Genomic DNA, 26213 nt, shown 5'->3' with positions numbered 1-26213 from the left:
GGCTCGAGGCTCTCGGCTTTTTGTGTATTTATTCTTGTTTTTGTTTGTGTTTTCACTACTGTTTTCACCAGTCAAAACATTAATTCAGTACGGAAGGGCTGAATTGTGGGAATTGGGGAATAATTACGGACAGTTTGCACCCCCAAAGCTGGATTTTATCCCACCAGAGCTGCAGCGGACCACAGAGGCTCTTGCCATCCCCCCTCTGTGGCCTCGGAGACGGAGGAGACAACGTAGACAAAAGCGGGGTAAGCGGAGCGGGTTGCGTGCTAGGCTACATGCTAACCCACACAGACCGGCTCTGCCCAGTCTCCTCCTCGCCAACGCCAGGTCACTCGTCAACAAACTGGACGAGATTCGAATGAGGATCGTCTCACGTAAAACGGACAGCTTTGTGGCGATCTTCACCGAGACCTGGTTGGATAAAAACATCCCAGATGCAGCGGTGGAGCTAGCGGGGCGCTCGCTGTTCCGTGCCGACAGGACTGCAGCTTCAGGCAAGACCAAAGGCGGAGGTTTGGCGCTATACATTCACAACTCGTGGTGTACAGCAACGAACATAATAGGAACTTTTTGCTCCCCCGACCTGGAATATCTAGCAGTGAAGTGCAGACCGTTTAAACTGGTTAGAGAACTCAGCTCAGTCATGATCATAGCGACCTACATCCCACCGAGGGCTAACGCTAAGCTAGCGCTAGAGGAGCTATACTGCCTGGTTAGACCAGCAGGTCAGCCATGACCCGACCCTACCTGACACCTTAAACAGCTTCTTTGCACACTTCGACTCTCCGAGCAGCAGAAGAACTGCACACCTTCCTCAGCCAGAGGTGCAGCAGCAGCCTCTCGTCCTGCAGCTGCACCAAGTGACCTCCGCTCTGAGGAGGATCAACACCAACAAAGCTGCAGGTCCAGATAAGGTGTCAGGGCGCACACTGAAGTCATGCGCTGACCAACTGGCAGGAGTCTTCCTGGACATCTTCAACCTGTCCATACAGCTGTCCACGGTCCCTGTGTGCCTGAAGTCCTCCATCATTGTGCCCGTGCCAAAGAAATCAACCATCACCTGCCTCAACGATTACCGACCTGTCGCTCTGACCCCGGTTATCATGAAGTGCTTCGAAAGGATCCTCCTGAGATACATCAAGGACGCCATCCCCGTTGGCCTGGACAGTCTGCAGTTCGCCTACAGGGAGAACCGTTCTACGGAGGATGCCGTCTCGATAGCACTTCACACGGCCCTGACTCACCTGGAGCATCCTAACACCTATGTTAGGATGCTATTTGTGGACTTCAGCTCGGCTTTTAACACTGTCCCCCCGGACATGTTGGCCCTGAAACTCCACAACCTGGGTCTGTCAGACTCACTCTGCTCCTGGATCAGGGACTTCCTCACCAACAGGCCCCAGGTGGTGAGGATAGGGGAATCTACATCAGCCCCACTGATCCTCAACACTGGCACGCCGCAGGGTTGTGTACTCAGCCCTGCCTTATTCACACTGTACACACACGACTGCTCTGCTATCCACCCCACAAACATGGTCGTCAAGTTCGCGGACGACACCACTGTGGTGGGTCTCATATCTAACAATGATGAGACCCACTACAGAGATGAAGTCCAGAACCTGACACAGTGGTGTTCCAGGAACAACCTCATCCTGAACATCAGCAAAACCAAGGAGGTCATAGTGGACTACAGGAGATCCAGGAAGACTGATCACGCTCCCCTCTGTATACTTGGGGAGGCGGTTGAGCGGGTGGACAGCATTAAGTTCCTGGGCATCCACATCTCCTCTGACCTCTCCTGGTCAGTGAACACCTCACACCTGGTGAAAAAGGCCCAACAGCGGCTTTTCTTTCTCAGGAAGTTGAAACGGACTGGACTGTCTACTCAGCTGCTCGTGAACTTTTACAGAGCCACAATTGAAAGCATCCTGTGTCTCAGTGTGACTGTGTGGTATGGCAGTTGCACAGCACAGGACAGAAAGGAAATAGCCCGGGTGGTGAGGACAGCACAGGGGATTGTGGGCTGCAGTCTACCAGATCTGGACTCAGTTTACACTGCCCGAGTCCAGAAGAAGGCAAGACGCATTGCCACAGACCCCACCCACCCGGGCAACAAACTGTTTGTACCGCTTCCATCAGGAAAGCGGTACAGGAACATTAAAACCTGATTCCTGTTAAAACTCTAGCTGCTGCATTCTGGATCAGCTGCAGGCTATTAATAGAGTAATTTGGACATCCTGACAATAGTGAGTTGCAATAGTCCAGCCTAGAAGTAACAAAAGCATGGACAAGTTTTTCAACATCACTCTGAGAGAGGATGCTCCTAATCTTAGCAATATTACGCAGGTGAAAGAAGGCGGTCTTAGAGGTCTGTTTAATGTGATGGATAAATGACACATCCTGATCGAAGATAACGTCGAGGTTCCTCGCAGTCGTACTGAGGGCCAAAGTAATGTCGTCTAGAGAGACAATATTATCAGCTATTCTAGTTCTAAGATGTTTGGGGCCTAGAACAATGATCTCAGTTTTGTCTGAGTTTAATAATAAAAAATTGGAGGTCATGCAGTCCTTTATGTCCTTAAGACATGCCTGGAGTCTGGCTAATGGCTCTGTTTCTTCAGGCTTTAAGGATAAGTACAGCTGAGTGTCATCAGCATAACAATGAAAGTTTATGCCATGTTTCTGAATAATATTTCCTAGAGGGAGCATGTATAAGGTGAACAGGATCGGCCCAAGCACTGAACCTTGTGGAACATCGAGGCTAACCCTTATATATGAAGAGGAAACATTATTAACGTGAACAAAGTGAAATCTATCTGTTAAATATGATTTGAACCAGCGTAGCGCAGTCCCTGTGATCCTAGTCTCATGTTCTAATCTGTGTAATAAAATGCTGTGATCTACAGTGTCGAAAGCAGCACTGAGATCCAGTAAAACGAGTATGGAGACAAACCAGCGGTCTGATGCCATGAGGAGGTCATTTGTGACTTTAACCAGTGCTGTTTCTGTGCTGTGATGGGCTCTGAAAACCAGACTGAAACATCTCAAAGAGACTGTTCCTGTGTAGGTGATCAATCAACTGATTTGCAACCACTCTTTCAAGTATTTTAGATAAAAACGGGAGGTTGGATATCGGCCTATAGTTTGCTAAGATGTCTGGTCAAGTGAAGGTTTTTTAAGCAAAGTCTAATGACAGCAGTTTTAAATGCCTGTGGTACATAACCTGTTGTTAAAGATAAGTTGATCTGATCTAAGAAGGAAACGCCAATCAAGGGAAAGACGCCCTTGAGGAGCTTAGTTGGGATGGGGTCTAAGAGACATGTAGTTGGGTTAGATTTGTTAATGCTGGAGGTCAGCTCGGGGAGGTCTATGGGCAGGAACCTGTCCAGAGATGGAGTAGGATTAAAAGAGGTTTCTAGAGATGGCACTATATCAGCTATTCTGAGGAAATCTTTATTGATTTTTTCTCTATTTATTTTATTGGAAGAAACTCATGAAGTCTTCACTAATAAGAGCTGCAGGAATACAAGGCTCAACAGAGCTGTGACTCTTGGTCAGCCTGGCTACAGTGCTAAAGAGAAAATGTGGGTTGTTCTTGTTTTTCTCTATTAATGTTGAATAATAGGCAGTTCTGGCTTCACGAAGGGCCTTTTTGTATGCCAATAGACTGTCTTTCCAGGCCCTCTGGGATTCAGCTGATTTGGAGGAGTACCACTTCCTCTCCATCCGTCTTGATGTTTGTTTAAGTGTTCGTATATCTGAATTATACCAAGGAGCTAGCCTCCTATGATTTGTAACCTTCTTTTTCAGTGGAGCAACCATATCTAAAACTGTGTGCAACATGGCAGCAGTGTTATTAACAAAAGAATCAATTTCTCCGGGAGTAACATTTAAATCAGTACGGTCTGTTGTACTGGTACATGGTGCTGAGGGGAGCTGTGATGGGATTGTATCCCTAAATCTGTCTACACTATCTTCAGAGAGGCATCTGGTATAGTAGACCTTTTTGTTGTGTGCTGTAAAGTCTGTTAGAGTTAGTTCAAAAATTACAAGTGAATGGTCTGAAAGGAGGGGGTTTTGAGGAAGGAAACCTATTGACCTATTGAATCTAACTGTGAACTAAAGGCTGTCTTAAGACTGTCAGAGTCAACATCCATATGAATGTTAAAGTCCCCTACTATAATGACTTTATCTGTACTGAGCACTAAACTAGATAAGAAGTCAGAAAACTCAGACAGGAACTCTGAGTAAGCAGCAGCAGGTGGGTGATACACAACAACTAATAAAACTGGCTTTTCTGACTTCCAGTTTTGGTGAGACAGGCTGAGAGTGAGACTCTCAAATGAGCTATAGATAGATTTAAGTTTGGGGTTAATCTTAGAGCTAGTTACGCTATGTAGCTATATTTTACTTGTTAGCTATGAAATGTTATGAACAAAAGACACTCCCAAAGGAGGAATAAATCTACAATCTACAATAATAAATATAAGAACAAAAAAAATCACTCCAACAAGAAGAGGAAAAAGCTAGAACAAAAAACAAGGCAAATGAAAGGCTGTGGAAAAGCTGGAGTGATCGCATGGGGATGAAACACACTGTGACAAGACAAGGGAAACGCAGACTATTTGAACACATGGAGGTAATGGGGAACAGGTGGAAACAATCAGGTAATCAGGAAGACAATCAGACTGTAGACAGAGGAAGAAGAGGAAGGGCAAGTGACCTGAAACAAGAGGAGAGTTACTTTTCAAAATAAAACAGGAAATGACGAGACATAAACCCAAAACAAGACAATACCTCACCGTGGTGTGACACAATGGAATATCATAAGGAAGGAATCTTTCCTTGGCTATATGGACAGAAGAAATGATTCCAATAACCAGTAACCCCACCAATATACATTTGAGCATGCAAGTATTATATTAAAATGCACTTCAAAAGATACGAACCTAATTGGAACCTCATAAATAATAATCTGGCAAGCGGGAGTACCTCCTGGGGGTATTTCGTCTGTGGCAAAGGGATAAGTTGATGAGATTGTAGAGTAGTTCAAGTAAAGTTCAGTTATGTAATCAGTAAATGGTTAGCCTATGCATAACATAACATAAACATAATATAACTATTGTTGTAAAGTAAAATCAGTGACATTCAGTTTAGATCTAACAAAATCATTACTTTCAAATCTTAGGTGATTTTTTTTTATTTTAGTTTTTATGCACATGCTTAAGCATAATTGAAGAGTGAATAAAAGTGCATAATAACCCCCTGATTTAACATTCTAATGTCTAATCAGCATAAAGAATAACATTAATATGTCAAATCGCATTTCAAAATATTTCAATAAAGCCTAAAACATAAACATTTGAACATGTGACCTTGGGCTTAGAAATCGCTAAAGATCAGTCAGTGGGTGATGAGGGCATTTTCTGCTGGAGAAGCCTTTTTCAGACTGCTTCCAGTATTCTGATGTCAGGGACAGTGGCAGTGTTTAGCAGAAATGTCCTGACACTGCATTTTCTACCCTACTGCAGAACAGAGAGGTGGAAGCACGGAGGCACACCGTGCATCATATCACACACAGCTGAGGGACTTTGAATGCTGAAACGTCAGCAGCAAAACTGCGCCAAGCGGACAGAAAGAATAAACTTTCACTACCAGCAGATGGTGATTTCAATGTCCCAGTAAGGCTCCCTGATCATAAAGCGCACCCTGATGTCTCATTTAATCGCTCTGTGGAGCTTTGTAGAGTCACTGAAAATGCTTGTCTGACTTGTCTCCACAAATTACATTTAAACAAAAATGAACCGTGAAAATTATTTTCTAAAATAAAAGACCAAAATTATTAACATATATACAAAGTACATGTGAGCACTTTGGTTTTTCCATTGATGTTGCCTTTGTATTGCGGTTTTTGATGAAAGCACGAGTTCAAGGCTTATAGTGGCCTGAACACTGGTAATCCTGAGAAGAGCACACAACCTTGTGCACACAGTTAACATAACATATCTGCAGTGAAACATCTTCTAGAGATACAGATTCAAGTATGTCAGGAAGGAAAGATCAAAGGGACAGAGATAAGGTCCCTTATAGAATTGTAACGATATTTCACTTGCTCCAGAGCCTGGACCATGTGAAATATAGCTACATCTATATTAGTGTCTGTTCAGTGAGGGCCTATCATAACTAGTTCTAAATGGCACATTAAAAACATGTTTTCAGAGAACTATTTTAATACATGTTTGTGGAATTTTTGGGGGGGGGCACAGGCAAGCAGGAACGGCACCAGTTTTCATCTATATAGAGAGCTGATCTATCTTTCTTTCTGTCACTGAGCTGAACAATCCTGAACCAAAGACTTGCTTTACATACATGAATTGCAGTATATTAGAGCACTTAATCAGCAAGCACTTAGACACTGACTAGAGTGTGGTTCAAAGACTTGCCTGAAAAGAACTAGCAAAATGAAAGAACCAATGTTAAGTTGAAGTATTTTTTGTCAAATTAATGTATCTCAAATTTTGCTCTATAGTGGAATAAATAGAAATCAGTGGCTGTCTGAAAAGTATTGAAAGACATTAACATTTCTACAATACCTCAGCACCCTTTGGAAACTGGTTAGCAATATAGAAGCATATGCAATCTAAACTGAATGTGCTGGGGCATGAAACATTGTACTTTAAGGTAGAGCTTTACACAGAGGGAATGAGGATGGTGTGTGAGGTTAATGTTCTGTAGCGTGATGTAATAGGAAGGAGGCTGTGGGGAGGTTCACACTTTGTGTGTGTGACATGGTGAAACAGCGGGGTGTTTGACCAGCTGACCCTCTGCAGGTCTGTCCTGCCTCAACATCCATCTGCTATGCCTGCTGTCTCCAGACCCCTGTGGAAGAGTCCATCTCTCCCCCATCCCACTGTTTGCCCACAATTCAATTAATACAACCTACAACCTCTCTCATCAAAGACAGCAATAATGTGCAGTCAAGCCATTCACTAACAATGTTCTGTATATGTTGTTAGTGTCTTGTTTTCAGTAGATGAATAGTTCTAACAGAGGGTTGGCCCAATGGTAGTATCTCGCTGCTCTCACAGAACCAGCGAAAACATACAACCCACCCATGTACACTTCCTAAAGGGCTTTCTAACATTTCAACATTTCTAATTTTACATTTCCATATTTTCCAGTTATCTTCCATCTGCTACAATTTCTTTTTCACTGTATTTTTACAAATGTGTATTAAAGTAATGAGTAAATACATCTTTAAATTCAGGTTTATTTTTCATGTTTCTCACAATACACTACAAGAGGGGCCATTTTAAGTTAGGTCACCCACATGACCTTTGGGAATTTTTTAGTATTCAAATTCCTTGAGGAAGCCATAATGGATATTGTAAAAAATAAAAAATGAGAACATTATAGTTATATTATATTATAGTTCCTGCTGCAGTGAGGTTTTGTTCTTCCCTCCTTATGGCTTCATACACAGCCGGGAGCATTTTACCTGCCCTTCTTTGCTGACTTAGAATTTGTTGATTTGTTAATTTTTCCTTCATTTTTGTGCTTCAACCAAGGGTAGGTGCTTTGTTACATAGTTAAATGCTTTACTTTTTTGGCTGTGTTTATAATTTGGAGTCTGCATAAGGAGTCTTATTCGAAAACTGACAAGATGTCCCATGCCAGTGCAGAGAGCCACTTCTGTGACACTTCTGAAATATGCTGCAATGTATCTGGTGAAATCACAAGCATCATCTAGAGTAGTTACAGTCAGCTCTGGCATCCACGTTGCAGGTAGAAGGCAACATATGCCTCGTGGAATCGAGCTGTTGTACAGCCCCATAATACAAAAAAGAGCTTTACTTTAAATAAACATAAAATATATTCACCGCTGAAATAACCATAAACCAATTACATGCCTTACTGGACTTTTGATTCTTGCCTGCTCCTTGTTGGATTTGTTTGCCTGTTTGGACTGCTGTCTCTGGCCTTTAACTGTTGCCTGCCTCACCATCCTGCAAGCCTTTCTTTTGTACATTAAATCCCTGAATTGTATCAGCTCTGTCATCTGCATTTGATCACCACCCGTGAAAATAAAACAAAAGTGATAAACCCACTGTACACTGCAAGACCTGATCTACACCAAACAGACATTCTCTAGCTGGTGAATCTGATGAAGCATTTAGAAAGAAAAAAAAATTCTCAGTAGTTGATGAAGCCTAAAAGCAGAGTGAAAAACGAGCGAATATTAGACTTCGTAGCCAAAACCGTGAATCCAAATGAATGATGCTCCATTAGTTTGTTTGTAAATAAGCAACTGCATGCTAACAAGATCACCAATTCAATTTAAATTCAATTAATTAATTTATATAACACCTTATACAATCAAAATTGTCTCTAGATGCTTTACAGAAACCCAGAGCCTGAACCCCAGAGCAAGCAGACAGTGGCAAGGAAAAACTCCCTTTTAACAGGAAGAAACCTTGAGCAGGACACGGCTTGCAAGGGAGAACCATCCTGCTGATAGCCGGCCGGGTGAAGGGGGGGAAGAAGGAGTAGACAGGATAGAGAGAATGAAAGAGAGAGAGAGAGAGAAACATACATGCAATAAACATCATACTTTACAAAGGACAAACATGACAGGTTGTTATAATTTGAATTCTGAAGACTATGTATTGTATGTATTTGTTTTTTAGCTGATATGTTGTTTAGATTAGTTATAATAGCACTACATAGAGGAACTACATGGGCAGATGTTGATAGTAGACATTGGGTTTGTCAGAGGGCCAGATGCAGTTCAACATGTAGATCTGGATAGTGAGAGACCTGCAGAAAGATACAGAGTGGACTGGACACACAGTTAGTGACATAAAATAATGAATTATATGTTGATCTGATGAGGGGAGAGGAGGGGAGTGGAAGAAGAGGAGAGGAGGTGGGGGAGTAGATGGCAATGTCACGGCAATGTCGTGTTCACAGCCTGTTTCCACTGTCCAAAAAAAAAAACATGTTATTACAGGTGCAGTCCTTGTTAAGGTTACGTATAATGGACCCAAAAAAGCAGACACTCAACCACTGGAACTGAATTTGAATAAAAACTTCACTCAGCTCATCAGTATGCCCACTCTTACTGATCAACCCCATCTTTTTTGGACGAGTTGGGCATGCAGCCAAAAATGTCCCTTCAGACCAGATCTCTGTCCTTGTGCTGTTAGACCTCAGTGCCAGACAAGACAAGGCAAGACAACTTTATTTGTATAGCCCATTTCTACAAGCACCTTGTCTCAAAGGGCTCTTTACATAACATCATAGCAACATCCTCTGCCCTTCGACCCTCACATCGACTAAGGAAAAACTCCCAGAAAAACCTTTAACAAGGAAAAAATGGAAGAAGCCTCAGGGTGAGCAGAGGAGGATGTAGCAACATCCATTGCACATCTGTCCATCCCTCACCCAGGATAGACAGACGAGCAATGGATGTTGCTACATTTGACACCACTGACCAACAACATGCCTCTTAGACCCCATCCAAACTAAGGTGCTCAAAGAAGTTTTATCCTTACTGAGCATCTCTCTCTTAGATATGATCAATGTCCCTAATAACAGGCTGTGTACTCCAGTTCTTTAAAGTAGCTGTTGTGAAACCTCTCCTTAAAAAGCACACACTTGACCCAGGGGTTTTAAACAACTATAGACCAGTATCTCTCCATGATCCTTAAGAGAACAGTCGCCAATCAGCGACGTGACTCTCTACATAGTAATAGTTTATTTGAGGATTTTCAATCTGGCTTTAGAGCTCATCATAGCGTAGAGACAGCATTGGTCAAAGTCACAAATGACTTTCTACTTGCATGAGACGAGGGACTTATCTCCGTGCTTGTACCGTTAGACCTAAGTGCTGCATTTGACACCATTGACTATTCTATCTTATCACACATATTGGAACACTTAAATGTCATAAAGGAACTGCATTAAGCTGGTTTCAGTCCTATTTATCAGACTGATGTCAATTTGTTCATGTTAATGATGCATCGTTCATACCCAGAAAAGTTATAGTCACAGAGTTCCCCAAGGTTCTGTGCTCAGGCCAATACTATTCACCCTTTAGATGCTGATCAGTGATATTATGAGGAAACACTCCATACACATTTTCACTGTTATGCAGAAGACACACAATTATACTTATCAATGAAACCAGATGAAACAAATCCGCTAGCCAATCTTCAGGTGTGTCTTAAAGACATAAAAACCTGGATGACTTTTTTTCTACCTCTAAATTCAGAAAAAAACTGAAATTATTGCTCTGGATGCTAAACACATTAGAAACAAATTATCCCATGATATAGCAACTCTAGACGGCTTAACCTTGGCCTGCTGCTATAGGCTAAAACTGCCGGAGATCCCACAATGCACTGAGCTCTCCCTCTTCCTCTCCTTCTGCACACATTTATGTCCCATTAATGCATGTTACTAACTCAACTTCTTCCCTGGAGTCCTTGTGCTTTCTCGTCTCCCAGGTTCCCATCGATCATGGTTGAACCTCCTGCTACAGTCCTGCTTGAAACCTAGTGCAATTACTACAGTTTAATCATAATCTATTTTAATTCTATTACTACTATGACTACAGCTACCACCATTATTGTTGTTACTAGTATTGTTGTCATAATCACCATAGTACCCTCTGTATACTCATTATCTATAGTTCCAACACTTCTGGTAATAGTACTGTTGCTACGCATTGGTGTATGTGTTGCCGTGTTGCCGGGCTTCTTGTGTGATCCAGAGTCAGACCCTGAGCACAAAGAGGCTCCCGACGAACCTCACGAATTCAGGACACTGCTTCTGAAAGGTTGGTTATTAACATTTTTTCACTTCTACATCTCTTTTGGTATGTTTGTTCATCTCCTTAGTTATACGGTCTTGCTAACTGTGGTGTTGTATGTTTATCTATCAGTTATCTAAAGTTTGGCTTTTCATATTTTTATAACTGCATGTAAAAGTACAAAGACTTCATTAAGCTATTCCTTTTACATCAATAATAGTCAAGCTCAAATGTTGCAGGTACTAGCCAGCCATGTTTCCTTGTTTAGAGTACAGGTCAATGGGCCACTCAGGGGGGATAACAAATGTAAATACCTTTTAACTAGTATTATCGCGTTACTGTGTTTAGCACCTATCACATTGTTTTATCACTGTACCTAATCACATCAGTAATGTTATGAAATGTTGGAATTTGATGACTTGGAATTTGATGACTGGTAATAACCTGTTCAAATAAACTACATTTTAAAATCCACATACTTGTGCAGCAATGCTTACAGAGCCCAAGAATGTATAATGCAGGGAGATAACACAGGTAGTATTAGCAAGGTGAATTACATTACAATTATGCAATCACTGTCTCTTCAGGTCAGTGTAGTTTAATTATTTGTTTATTATTTAAAAGGTTACAAGAAAAGAGCAGCATGAGACCCCTGCAGCATGCATGGTGGTTCATCCTAGCCTTGGACCTATGTGCTTGAATGTATTCTCATGACATAACACCTTCAGCATCTACAAAGCAGAGTATGAACCTTTACATACAAGGGGAAATGAGCATTAAGTTGTTTTTATGCTTAACAATGTCAGTTATTATTGTAATCCATACATGAGTTAGGAAGGAAATACATGAAATAATTATAACATATTAAACACTGAGAGCACACAAAACTGTTTATACATAATTTTATGGTCCAAAAGATTGCTGTAGTTTATGTCATAAATGTTTGGGAATGAAGGAATTTTATGTACCACTTGGTATGACAGTCAAGACAATCGATGTCTACGGTTTCACAGAAACCACACTTCTAAAAATATGACCATTTCTATAAAAGGGTGTCACTACTGAGTGTTGATATGTATCATTATCACTTTGCTTTGCCATTACAGATATTTGGCCTAGAGAAGTTTTGTAAGCTGGTGCTGGAGATTTCTGTGCATGAGAATCCAAGTAGTACTGCCTACCTGTGTGGTGCTACAGATATGGGCAGAGTTCCCTGATGGCAAAGGAAGATACGTGGAGTATAGACCTTGCCTCAGTTGAACATAAACACATAGCTATCTATAGCATTCATCTTGTCTGGTTTGGGAAACCCGGCAGACAGATCCTCAGGCAGTGGGATGAGTAGCTTATTACTACTTAATATTTACTAGCCTATTTGCACCAGTGGTGGGCCGTGCATTTGGTACCTGGGCCTTCAGTGGGGACAAACGTGACTAATACAACCACTATCACGTCGCAATTATAAAAAAAAAACAAAAAACATCGATACTATCCAAAAAAGCAATATGACAAGGCGTGGCATTAGAGAGAGAGGAGTTTTGCGTGTTGAGGATAATTACCATTATTAATACAACAAGAAACACAGTTAAGACAACTCCATACCTCTACACTATAACCACAACTGTGCCATGTACATCATCTGGAGCAGTTCAGAACTGCTAGTCGCACTTGGCTGTGACTTTTGCTCTGACCGACCAATCAGAGGACGGAAGAATGCTGACGCTTCACAGAGCCAGCTAGCTGGCCCTGGGAATAGAATAGAAGAATAGAATAGAAAGCTTTTATTGTCATTGTACAACAGACATGCTGTAGGCACAACGAAATTGCCAGGGCTACAACAAGGTGCTGGTCCTAATATAGGTAGTTAAAAGGTATAGTTCACAGTATGGGCGAAAAAAACACAATATAAATACAAATGCAAAAAGCTGTACAAGAATACAAAAGCTGATCGAGGAACCATTAACCGCTGCGTCAATGCGCGCTGCCATCTTGGTCTTAGCATCACAGCAAGGATTCTGAAATCTGATTGGTTAAAGAAACAGTCAAGGCCTAATATAGTCTAAATTGCATGGGGCAGCACTACTGATCCTGAAGGCCCTGGGCAGATTAGACTGACATGGCAACAAACAGAGGCTGAAATCTGATTGGACAAAAATCGAACATCCACATACACATACTGGAAGCGGTGCAGCCGAGAGAAATGCTACGAAATGAAGAGAATAAACTGTTGGGAATAACTTAATAAAATTTCATGAAACAAATATTAGAATTTAGGTTGTAAATGTAGGTCAGTGCTTCTGATAGTGTTTAGGCCAGCAGAGAAGGCCTTGACACAAAGAACGGTAATTGTAATGTCTTTTTATGTCACGGAAGCATTTAAAACAATACATACCTAATTGCAGATCTACCTAAATTTCAAGGGAATTAACCTAACAGTGCAAACAAGCCAATGCCTACGCAATGGACTAGAAACAAATATCTCATAACAATTTTGAGTCAGTTTGCTAGGTATCCAAGTTATTCCATTAGATTTTTACGATATTTTTTACACAGTAGGCACAGTCAGTTACATCACACAGCAGCCTGAAAGGGAGTCAATGGTCGCCGATCTTTCCAGTCTGGAAACCTGCATGTTCATTTTAACAGGCAGCACAGCCAGCAAAATGGGCCGGATGCTAAATACAATTGCATAGCTGTGGCCATATAACACTGACTTTGCTCTGAGGCTGTCTGCACTCATTACAAAAGAAACACGCATTTCCATCCATCTGATAAAAGCACAAATTGAAGTAAAGCACAGCATGCTAACGTTATTAACTCATGATACCCTGAACACAACTAGTCGGCGGTAACTTGACTACAGGCCTACTGACCATACATATAAGACAGGGGCAGGGGATGAAATGGCCTCTGCGATTCACTGCAGCCCTGAAACTTATCGTGAATTTCAATGAAATCACTTGCAAAGACTTTAGAGACATCAAACTTTCAACCATGTTCTCATTGTAATTTCACATTATTCAATAGTGTCAATGAAATTCAAAGTAACTACAACATAACATGGAGGCTGTAGCTAATAACAGATGACTTTACATGTGATAGTCACTTCAGCTGTTGGTACTGGTCCCGCTTTCAAACTCTTTCAAGTTTGCTAGCTCGTCCTCTCGGTTAGAGTAGCAGACACAGTAACACAAAAACAGGTTTTTAGGGCCTGTGGCAGGAATGTTTCCATCAAAAATTAAATTAATCCACAGATTTCTTTGGTCCTCTGAGGCTGGAAGGTGAAGAAGTGAACTTTGTTGGTTGATGCAACCAACAACAGAGCACTTTTAGTTGAAGCTGCTGATGACTGATATAAATTTTCTATTACATCTACATATTTATTGTTCTTTATTTTGTGTAATTTCCAAAAGCAGTTTCACACAACAAATAATACATTGTGGGTGGCAGGGTGGTGCAGTGGTGAGCACTGTCGCCTCACAGTAAGATGATTCCAGGTTTGAATCCCAGTCTGGGCCCTTCTGTGTGGAGTTTGCATGTTCTCCCTGTGCCTGCGTTGGTTTTCTCAGGGTACTCCGTCTTCCTCTCACAATCCCAAAAACATGCACATTAGGTTAATTGGACCACTTTACATTGCCCCTAGGTGTGAGTGTGTGCATGTGTGGTTGTCTGCCTTTGTGTGTCAGCCCTGCAATTGACTGCCGACCAGGTCAGGGTGTACCCTGCCCCTCACCAGTAGTCAGATGGGATAAGCTCCAGCCTCCCGGCAACCCTGATGGATAAAGCGGGCATGGAAAATGGATGGATAGAATAATATATTGTAACCCAAACTAATTATATACACATTCCATGACAAAAATAACAACATAAAGACAGATGCTTATTCTTTTGTTTTGTCTAAAATATTCAACAATGAATACTGAAATAGACTCAAGGGTGCCCTTTTCATATCCAATCATGATACCATCATCTGAGATCCAAACAGGTATTTTTAGAGCATTCAACAACTTTCCAAGTCTTTCCCATGTCTCAACTTGTTTGTTGCTGGCATCAAATTCAAAAATAACCATCTATTTACAAAAATCAATGAAGTTGATGAGTAATGTAAAACATTAAAATATATATCTTCTTTGTACTATTTTCAAATGGGCTTATGTGAGAAATAATTTTATCACATTCTGTTTTGTTTTGTGAACTTTTGTGAACCTTGTTAACAAGCCAGAATGGAGAGAGCCTCATTGTTGTGTATGTTTGCAACTTTCTACATAGTAATTATTTATTTGATTATTTCCAGTCAGGTTTTAGAGTGCATAACAGTGTATAGATTGCATTGGTTTAAGTTACAATTGACAACTTCCAATTGCATCAGAGAGAGAAGGAACTCTGTACTTCTTGTGGGGAATGTTAGTTTGTCTACTAATTTCCCTGGTGTTTCCTGGTCTTTTTCTTGTGTGTTTTTGTGCCTGTTCTCCCTCTGTGTGTGTGGATTGTATGTTTGCATGTAAGAGCAGAGCTGGGCAGGGCTGAGCTACCTTCCTCCCACAAACCACATGCACAGCAACAAGTCATTCTTAAATCAACTTGAAGCTTCCCGTATTTAAACACTCGCTCATTCAGCAAGACTCAGGGTACACTGTGTTAAACACTTCAGGCTAGTTCATTAATTTCAGTAATTTTGTTACCTGCCGCAAATCCTGTTTTCCCTGTGCCTCAGGTTCGCTGCTCTGCCTTGGCCTGCCTTGCCCAGCTCTGCCTCCATGAATCCTCTGGTGATTTCTCCTCCCTGGAAATGTTCTGATCCTGCCCCTCCAAGCTTCCCAGGATGCCATTATTCACCTGCTCCTTGCCAGCTACCACACTACATTGCACTCACCTGCCGCACTAACCTTTACTCCCGGGACTCAGTGCTCTCCTGCTTGGATTCTTTGAAATCACAAACTCTCAACTAAGACCTTTTCACAAAAGATCAGTCTCTCGAAGCACTGAGTGACAACTGAAGTGAGTGCTACTGATCTGTAGTCATTTAAAGTGCTTTATCTCCTTATTAGATTCGATCGGCTTCTGTCAGTGTGTACATAAACCAACGCATTGTTTTAATCACACTTTTGACCTTGTTCTAACATATGGTATTGAAATTGAACATTTAACAGTCTGTCCACAAAATCCTCTTTATTTGACCATTGTTTAATGACTTTTGAATTTCTGTTAGTTGACTACAATCCACTTTGAACAAATTCCTACTCTTCATGTCTGTTTGATAGTGCTGTAGCTAAATTTAAGGAAGTGATTCCATTGGCATTTAGTTCAATATCATGTATCAGTATAACAGAACGCTCCATTGCAAGGAAGCTATAGCTATAGCCCCTCTCAAACTGATCATTTCTTAGTGCTACAAGCTCACTGAAAATTACAGTCAATTCTATTGCCCTGTTAAAAAAAAAGAAATTTATAAAGCAAAAGAAATTAGTGCCAACTTAAAGCAAAATGCACAAAAACGCTTTCCAGCACTGTAGCTAGGCTAACAGGGAGCCATAGCACGATCAAACCTTGTATTCTTACAACCCTCAGTGGTAATGACTGTGTGACCTTTTAATTACAAAATTTTACTCATTAGAGACAAAATTTATCACCTCCTGACCTAAACTGGTACCAACCTACTTTCAAACACAAACAGCTGTAGGGCCAGACATTTATCTAGACTGCTTTTCTTCCATTGACCTTCACTAACTGCACTCTTTGAGCTTTCTATCCAAACCAACAATATGTGGTTACTTGTAGTTTGTAGAGTGTCCAGTAGAATGTAGAATGTGAACCAGAGCCTTTAGTTACCAAGCTCCTTTCCTGTGGACCAATTTCGGTTCAGGAGGCAGACATCCTCTCTATGTTTAAGAGTAGACTTAAAACCTAAAGTTAGTGCTGGCCTAGGCTAGCCCCTAGTTATGCTGCTATCCAACTTATTCCTATGTCCCATGATACCTTGCCTGAATTTTGGGTGCAACTTCCGGTGCTTGTCACTAAGCCAGAAGTTAGTGACTTCTGTTGCACTTATAAACAAATCAATCAATCAATCAATCTCTTTTTAATTTTTAAGACCTGTCACACCTTGTGACGGACAAAGTAATTATACCTCTGCTTTCTGCTATTAAGGGATGGAAGAACTAACTAAAGAAGTCGCCACTAATAATATACGCTAGCATATTTAGCTATTTTGTTGACCCTTTTGTTATAAAGGGTGTATCGATGAATAACCTCAAAAGTTCTGAGGTATATCAATACTTACTTAGTAATAAGGTCAGTCTTATTTTGTTAAAAGATGTAAATAATCTTTTGTATCTGAACTAAAGTTCCACACCACTGGGCCTGGGTTTTAGTTTCAGTGTCAGGTCAGATTCAAACAGGTGGATGCTGATGCATTGGAGGACCAGAGCGGTCTTGTAGTCATGCAGCTGTAATACTGTGGAAGGCAAAAATAAAAACTCTTTTGATAACTTTACTATTGTATGTCAGTGTTTTCAATTATTACAGTTTTATTACAGCTTTTGGGTGGTATGAGTCAGTGGCTGAATGAGCTGCCCAGCTGCCACAGTTTATCATGCAAAGAGTGAGCTGGGTGATCCAGAATGGGTCTGAACCAGTCCCTGATCCTCCTCTCTGCCACTGTCCAGCTTCAGACTGACCACTGAGCGGTTGTACTGGACAAAAACAAAACAAAGTTGTGCATTCTCTACATATGAAATAATTAAAATGATGTTCTGCAGACACTGCTGTTATTCCCTTTAAGGATTCAGCGTCTCTTCTCCGGTGTTCCATCGTAGCCCAACTACAACGTAGGATGTGGTGTTTCCTTTGCTGTTTTTATGTCAACAAAATGACATTAGCACACATATAATGTTTTGGGTGGTCTCTTCAAATTTAGCTTTTTCAGCCACATTCTTTAAGATTTCTCATATGTTCTCCTAGCTTCTGCTTCTCATGTATATCTCTTCAGGTGGGCAGCCAAAGCTATGAGTCTTTGTTTGGCAGTCTCCAGTGCTTCAGGTGCAGACTTCGTTGGTAGCTCTTTCTTCATCACCCATCTTTGTAGTTCTGACTGGCTTCTCCCTGTTTTAGCCCTTATCTTGGCTTCCAGTCTCCTCTTCTATGGGGGATAGTGCCCTTTACTACTTGTTATGGTGCTAACCTTGTAGCCAAGCATCTCAAGGATTACTGTTGCCGTGGTGTACATCAGCTCACTGGTCGGTTATTGACTTAATAGGAATAGTCTGTAACGCTACATTCACATCTTCTAGCTTTGTCATTATCTTCATTCTGAGGTCAGCTGCCTTTGTGTACAGAGACTCTGTGTGTGTTATGGGGTTTGTACCCAAGCTTGGAGTGTATATATATATGTAGTATGTGGTAATATGTATGTATATAAGGTAAAGCTTTAGTATGTATATATATATATATACTGTATAGACATCCATTTTTTATAACCAGTACAGAGTGCAGTGTAAGTGAGTGTACAGCATGTATGAGAATCAGGTTAGTTCAAGTTGTGGTTTTAGAGGAGATTCTGCCTTTCCTCTGTATTCTTGTGTTGCAGAGGTCAGTGGGGATGAGCTATCTCAGCAGTGATCGATTGCAAATGAGAACTGTTCAGACTGAGGCTGTAGCTGTCCACAGAATGAGATGAGAAAAAAATCAATGAATGAATGCTTGAATCTTTAAACCACCATCAGAGAGAACTCTTGTGTCTGGGAAGAATCACTTTGGATTAAAATTCAAAAAAGGAAAAGTTGTTCAACTGTGTGCAGAAAGCCATAGACATAAACAGTATATGGTATGTCCTTATGTAAATTATCTAAAAATAGGTTCATACCTCAACCAGGAACCTCATTCATTTTTCAAACCTATAGGTTTACAGAGTATATACCTTATAGTTAATAGATTCAAAACTATGTTGTTTGCCATAAGTCAATGAAATGGAAGTGTCTGCGAGCAACAACAGCTCAGCCCTTACGTGGTAGACCATGCAAACTTCCAACTTGGAGGTAACAGGTGCTGAGGTGCATAAAGTGTAAAAAATGCTCATCATCTGTTGCATCACTTAACACAGACTTCCAAACAGCTGCCGGAAGCTAAGTAAACATACAGTCTATATGTCGGGAGCTTGAAGAAATGGATTTCCATAGACAGGCCACTGCATGCTAAATAGCCTTAATTACTACATTTTCCATTTCCTACCTTATTCTTAATCATAGTTCACATGTTAGAAGACATTTAGTGATAAAACATTAGCAACCAACATTTCAAAATATTTTCATGGAGAACAGCATGAAGCCCCAAGAATATTTTTTTCATATGGACAAAAATATATGTTTTTGCTACTGTAGGCTATAGCCTAATTACCATGGCATATCTGGTGTTTAAAGGAAGTGACTCTCAAATAACAGTTTTAAAAAGATCACAACTGAAACAGCAGAGCCTGAGGTCCTGACTAATCCGGATTTTTGATCTCTAGTTTGTAGTTTCACAGTTTTTTGTTGACGATTAAGCATAAAATAGATCACTGTAATTAACACCTTAATTGTTTTTTTTTTCTTTTCATTCTATACCAAGTAGCAGTAATCTGGTATATGGCTTTGCAACCAGGCTAAGTTGATATGCAACAGGGAAACAAAGTTGTGCATGTTTCCATCCAAACACTTTATGTGAATTATCCAATTAGAAAAATTGGACGGAAGTGACAAGCTGGGATAGGCTCCAGCCCCCCCGCGATAAGCGGTATAGAAAATGGATGGATGGATGGAAGTGACAAAATATGAATAGATCAGCTGTTTGGTCCAGATGTATTGCATAACTATCCTAAACTGTTTTAAACATACCAAAATTAAACCACAAAGGACTGTCTGTCAATGACCTCCATCATAACTTTTCCCCGAGCTGTCAAATGCACTGCTGCACCCATGCAGGAGGATCTCTACTATAAATCAAAGCCCCGTTATTGGCACTTCTCTGTCATCTTCTTGCTTTGGAAAACAAGAAATATGGTCTCATAAGAGCTGAAACAAAGCAATCTATCTATAAGGTTCACAAAGCTTTCTCTTATTCTCTCTCTCTCTCTCTCTCTCTCTCTCTCTGTCTCTCTCTCTCTCCCATTCTTTCTGACATTTGGATCTTGTGCCCAGGTAGACAGCTTATTTGCCAAATTTACAGACAGTCTATGAAAGAAAATGCAAATGAATCCTTGTTTCCATCCACTACCATTATACAGATTCTAGAAGTTGAGGGCACAAAGATAAACAACTGAGGGTGCTAATTCTTGCTGTTGTCCACTAAAGTAGACTGTTAAACTGTGCTCTTTTGTGAAAAAACGTTTCTGCTGTCAATGTCGGTTTCAGGATATGAGTGAGGGTCAGAGATTGTCAGACATATGTTGTTGGTATGCTGAAAAGTGTGCTGAAAGTGGTCATAACATACTTTTTTTAGTCTGGAAGTTCATTCTGAATTAGGGTAGAGCTTTTCTAACCTCCAGCTGTCGGCAAGCCCATTGAACAGTTTGAATCTGCATTTTTAATCATAGCAAAATATGAGACTGTTTCTGTGCAGAGCTCTTACAGAGATTGCAGAGAGATGGCCTTTGGACTGAGTAAGATATTCATGGTTATTTAAGTGTAACAGGTGCACTTTGGTCTTTTTAGAAAGGAGGACAGCATTCCTGAAAAAGAGCAGATGTGACCTGACCAAGTTTGTTTGCAGCTTGCAGCCTGTTTCTGTGTTTGCATGTAACCATTCAATGTTGTGTAAATCTAAATTAAAAACACTCTTAAAAGGACGTTGATAGTTTAATTTACTTTTTAGAGCATATAGTTATCAGAAGACCCTAAAAACACTGAGGAAAAGGCTATGAGTGCTATCTAGTTAATACATAACAAAACGAAGCTGCATTTTTTTTTATAGGTCTCCTATGCACTCTGAAATGGTGGAGAAACATTGACATTGACCACTTTTTGCCCTGTTATTTGACTGTCAGGCACTCGGGTCTAGTTATGTTCCTTACAAATCCCACTTTCGTCTCAGACAGGCGCAGATCAGAGCCCAGTTCCACCAATACTGCCTACAGATGTATAATCTATGTTTAAACAGAGACATTTAACTGATTTGATTTTCGTTTGCTAAGTGTGTCGCGCGTCAAGTGATCCTACCAGACACTACTTAGGGCAGCAAACACATAGCGTTCCTTCCTTCCATAAATAGTGCTGTGCCTCCTCCACTTTTAATTGGTTGATTTGGTTCAGTGTATCGATAAGAGGTGAAGTTAATCTGCCTGTTGCTTGTAAGTGCTAAATATAACCAAAATGTCGACTGAAGGAGAGTATGACTGCATCGTGATTGGGGCTGGGGTCCAGGGTTCTTTCACGGCCTATCAACTGGCAAAAAAGAACAAGAAGACGCTTCTGCTGGAGCAGGTAGCTCTATATCGCACACGAAACTTTGTTCCTTAAGACTTTTACCAAGCACCGCTAAGAGACTGCAGAAGTTACATAAATGTTCCAACACAGTGTATGCCTACGTGGCAATGGGTTATGCACGAATTAAAAACTCATCCGTGTCAGGGTTAATACACCCAATATTCTGCTCTGTTGTATTTGGCTAGATGCTCAAAATGTCGCTTTTTATCTCTTTTATGCCCCTGATATTTTAGTATAAAAAATATAAATAAAAATTTTGCCACGCTAAGACAGGTAACTGCCGTGTTAATTATCATTAAATGTAATCATAAAAATAGCTAAACAAATTGATATTTCTACTTCTACCAGTTTTAGTATTATAATGTGTGTTCTGCCACGTGGTTTGTTTACTATATGCCTGCCGATTATTATATTTTTGTAAAGTGTTAATTAAAAATGATGTTGACAGAGAGCATATTTGTCAGTCACTCTCTAAATAAGCATTAATTACATTCACCACACAACGCTTACTGAGGAAACAAGCTGTTTTGTCTGTTACTACCATTATTTCCTTCTTCCAAAACAGTCAGAGCAAAATGCCTGGATTTCACTTTGCATTACAACATTACAACAATACTTGATGTATGCTACAGCAGCACAACCTGGGTGGACGGAGACAATGAGTGAAGACCTCACCATCTACACTCACTGTCCATAAAACAAAAATTCCATCACACCAGCTCAGCAGTATTTCAAAATGATCAATGATTATCAATATCAACTGAAATTAAACATTTTATAGTGCCAAAATTTCCTGCATTGCCCAGGTCATATATGATTATTAAAAATGTCACTGCTGACAGAAACAGACTGTGTAAAGATGCTCTGCTTCTGGAATGTTTCCACTGGAAATGTGATGGAGATGGAAGCGTTGCATTCAGTGTACACTTGGGATAATTTGGTCTGATGGTAAGACTTCCCAGAAGACGTTATATCATATTATCACATAGCGGTAAACGTCTGGATATCCACATACTTTTAGACATTGTGTATGTCATTTCCAGGTCAATGTTTTATTTAATCTTTATTGATTTGTTTTGATTTAATCTTTTCCAGTTTATCCTGCCACACACCCGAGGGAGCTCCCATGGCCAGACCCGCATCATCCGCCGGGCCTACGAGCAGGACTTCTATTGCCACATAATGGATGAGTGCTACAAGCTGTGGGCTGAGCTGGAGAGGGAGGCAGGTGTCAAACTGTACAGGTGAGCAGTCAGGAGAAACACAGAATAGGGAAAACCCATTAAACAGAATATAACAAAAGCTTTGCCAGAACACAGAGATTTGTCACATTCAAGGTGCTATGTACGCACAACAGCAGCAACTCAATCTACTGGAGCAATAAATGCATGACTTTCTCATTGCCTCCGGCATCACTGAATCACCCGTTGACACCTCCCATGCCTTTGGATGTGAAACAGAGGCTTCTTTCATCTCACTAAACATGTGCTTTTCATTGGCAGAGTGAGGAAGAATTTGTGCATTTATAAATATGACAGTAGCATCAAACTGTGAGCAGCCTGCAAGCACTATAGGTTTTCTGGTCCTATTACCTCTGTGCAGCACTGTTTGTTCTCAATCCCAGAGATCTGAATGACATTGCTTCATTATTCATCTCTCAGGGTGATAGTTTATGATACTGAGCCACACCCACATTATGTTCCCTAGAAACAGTGTGCCTCCCCATTCCCTGTGCATCCATCCACAGCTCATGACTGATGGGTCCACAGCTGAAGGCCACCTGTGCCCTTGGGCTGGCAAAAAATGTCTGCATTAGGACGAGAACTGTTCATTCGAGTCTGGTGTGAGCAATGCCTCCCACTTGCCTCTGGGACAGATGGAGTCATTGAAAAAAGGGCTGGAGCAAAGCTCAGATCTACCCACTAACCTTTTTATTTTCTCCACATACATGACAACATTAGTGCACATACACCAGCTGAAATAGAGCCACCCATCACCCGGTTTGGCAGGTTGGACTACATGACATATCATATTTATGATCCCACATACACTTATTTGGCTTTTCCTTCCCATGTCACACACTTATAAACACACAAGCACACAGGAAGACATAGTCATAAAATTTTCTGATGAATGTTTGAAGCCTTGAGCTGGAGTTGTCTGTGCCTTATGGTGGCTGACAGATGCCAGAGAAGCCTTTAGAAAACACAGCTGACAGAGGGAGTGTCAGCCATCTATCAGGCAGATTGCCAGTGTTTCTCCTACCATTGCCTCCCCTTTGCAGGTATGTTATGTTGTGAATTCAATTTGTTGAGAATTTGTACAATTTGAATTTGTTGTGACTTATTGACTTATATTTTGTTTTTGTTTTTCAAGTTACGGGTATGTTTCTGCTTCCTTCGCTATCCATCCTCTCTTCTGCATTTCTGCCATCATTATGGTCATTACCAGGGTATTATTCACTGAAGATGTAAATTCTAATATTCAGTTCAATTCAATTTATTTATATAGTGCCTAATCACAGCAGAAGTTGTCTCATGACACTTTCCAATTAGAGTAGGTCTAGATCAAAGTTTAATTTCATTTTTGGTACAAAGAGACCTAACAAAACCCCCATGGGACAGCGCTCAGCAACAGTGGCAAGGAAAAACTTCCTTCTAAAAGGTAGAAACCTCAGAGCAGACCCTGGCTCAATGTGGGTGGTCATCTGGCTTGACTGGCTGGATTGACAGGAAGAGAGAAAGAGAGAGAGAGAGAGAGAGAGGGAGAGGGAGGGGGGTACACAGATAAAGATGCATAGCAATAACAGACATGGAAAGAGACAATGATGTATTGCAAAAAACTTAGTTTCAATTCCTGTGATGAAACATCTTAAATTAAGGGCTCACTTACCTCCTTTTTTCTGAGTTTTCAACCAAATGAAAAACATGTTAAATATTCATGAAGTATCATTAAGAGACCTAAGTTATACATTCTAGTGCACACAGCTTTCCCCCCCCCCCCACGTTTGTTTATTAATTTCAGAACAGCAGTACAAAAGCAGTTGAAAAATATATATATAAAATCAAGTTTCCTTTTTTTTTTTGGCTTACATACACAAAATAAAATAAACAACAACAAATCAAATCGAACCGAAACACAACAACCCCCGAGACCCGGCCCATTCATTTGGGTCTTTTATAGTGGACATTTTGTTTGTAAGTATTTGGAGTTAGCCTAACAAGCCCTATAGCATTCTGATGTCCTGGGCTTTCCAGTGATATGTCATGTGATGAGTTTGCATGCTGGGAACTTTACTTTTTTTCTCTATCAAGATGGACACCGTACCAACAACCACATTTTATGGAAAGAGGAGAGGTAAGCCAAATGTTCTTTATCTGTTGCTATTTTTTCATGATAATTATATATATTCTTGTATATTAACATGTCAGTAACAATATTTTTACATTAAAACAGTTTTATTATTTCTGTTTTGAAATAACAGTCATTTAATGAATATCAATCGTAGTGGACACCAGGATCATTTTAATGTATTTAATGGCTGCACATTGTTGTAGGAGAAAAAATAAAGCAGAGAGAATTCTATACTGGATAATAGAGGGAGATTCAGATTTGGAGCTGTCAGATGAGGAAAAGGATGAGTGTCAGCCTATGATAGGGGAAGATGGTGATGAAGAGGGAGAGGAAGAAAATGCAGGAGAATCTGATGACACAGAGTCAGAGTCAGAGAGAGACCAGGAAAGTCATCGTGCTCTGTGGGCCAGGACTAACTTGTATGTATTATTTAGTTTCAGGCTATTGTATTCAACCTTACTGTCATTTTTAGAGTTTTGTAATATTTGTACTATGTGTAACTGCTGTTAAATATTTGCAAGTTGCCTAAAAATATTCTCATGGTTTTGGTCAATAGGGAGTAATATCACATCCATGACAATGAAATTACTGCTTTAATCCAAGCTGATGTGTAAAAAATAACTATTATTCCTTTTATTAGCTTGAATTTATGTGTCTTTTTTTTTCCCATCCATCATAATAGATTCACACTTGTGCTACCTGGGCTTCCTGCCTATCAAGATGACCCTAAAATCAGTCAATACTGGAGCCCAGTCCAGTACTTTTAACAGTACATCGATGACAAAATCTTTGAAGATATGGCAGCTTTTACAAATCAAAGACAGCTGTAAACGGCAGGAGTGTCAATGAATACTACTGCCCAAGAAATCAAGATTTTCTTCAGCATATCACTACACATGGCCTGTCTTGGCTATCCCAGAGTCAAAATGTTTTGGGCTAAAAAAAACTAAAGTGTCAGTAATTAGAAAGAAAATGACAAGGGGTAGGTTCTACAAGCTGAGAAGCTCACTCAAGATTGTCAATGACCTGGATGTAACTGAAGGGACAAAGGAGTCAGACATTCTTTGGAGAGTCAGACTATTGCTTGACTCTGTGAGGGAAGGTTGTCTCAGCATTCCAAGGTGTGACAAGGTGTGCGTTGATGATTAAATCATCCCATTCGCAGGCCGCTGCCCAGTCAGGCAGTATGTGCCAGGAAAGCCAAACCCTACTGGCCTAAAGGTTTTTGTGCTTGCCTCGCCAAATGGTCTGGTCCTGGATTTCAAGGTCTGTCAGGGCAAGAACACATTCAGGGGCCAAAGACTGGGAGTTGGAGCTGCAGCGGTCTTGTGTATGGTTGAGTCTGCTCCTACAGGAACTTATGTGTTCTTTGATCGATATTTTACGATGATCAATCTCACGGACTCTTTGCTCTCAAAAGGTCTTCCAGCAACTGGAACCATTATGAAGAATAGCGTTCCCAAGCAATGCCAGCTGCCAGGAGATAAGCAGCTGAGAAAAGAAGGGAGAGGGGCTTCAGTGACGTTGGTCCGGAGGGGGCCTGAGCTGGCAGTGACGAAACGGTTTTATAATAAACCAGTTCTGATGGC

At 40.7% G+C, this 26213-nt stretch overlaps 1 protein-coding gene across 1 annotated transcript in view; it reads left to right on the top strand.

Moving 5' to 3' along the window:
* The first annotated feature begins 21078 nt into the window (after positions 1-21078).
* pipox (pipecolic acid oxidase) overlaps positions 21079-26213 on the top strand; it is a 48889-nt gene continuing 43754 nt past the window's right edge. Inside the window, exons 1-2 of the mRNA XM_046388110.1 lie at positions 21079-21267; positions 22366-22514. Of these exons, the coding sequence (XP_046244066.1) occupies positions 21157-21267; positions 22366-22514 (260 nt within the window). The 5' untranslated portion in view covers positions 21079-21156. The remainder of the gene's footprint in view (positions 21268-22365; positions 22515-26213) is intronic.

This window comes from Scatophagus argus, chromosome 5 (genome assembly GCF_020382885.2).
Source record: "Scatophagus argus isolate fScaArg1 chromosome 5, fScaArg1.pri, whole genome shotgun sequence".
NCBI classification, from domain to species: domain Eukaryota; kingdom Metazoa; phylum Chordata; class Actinopteri; family Scatophagidae; genus Scatophagus; species Scatophagus argus.
This window is presented reverse-complemented; position numbering and strand designations above follow the sequence as displayed.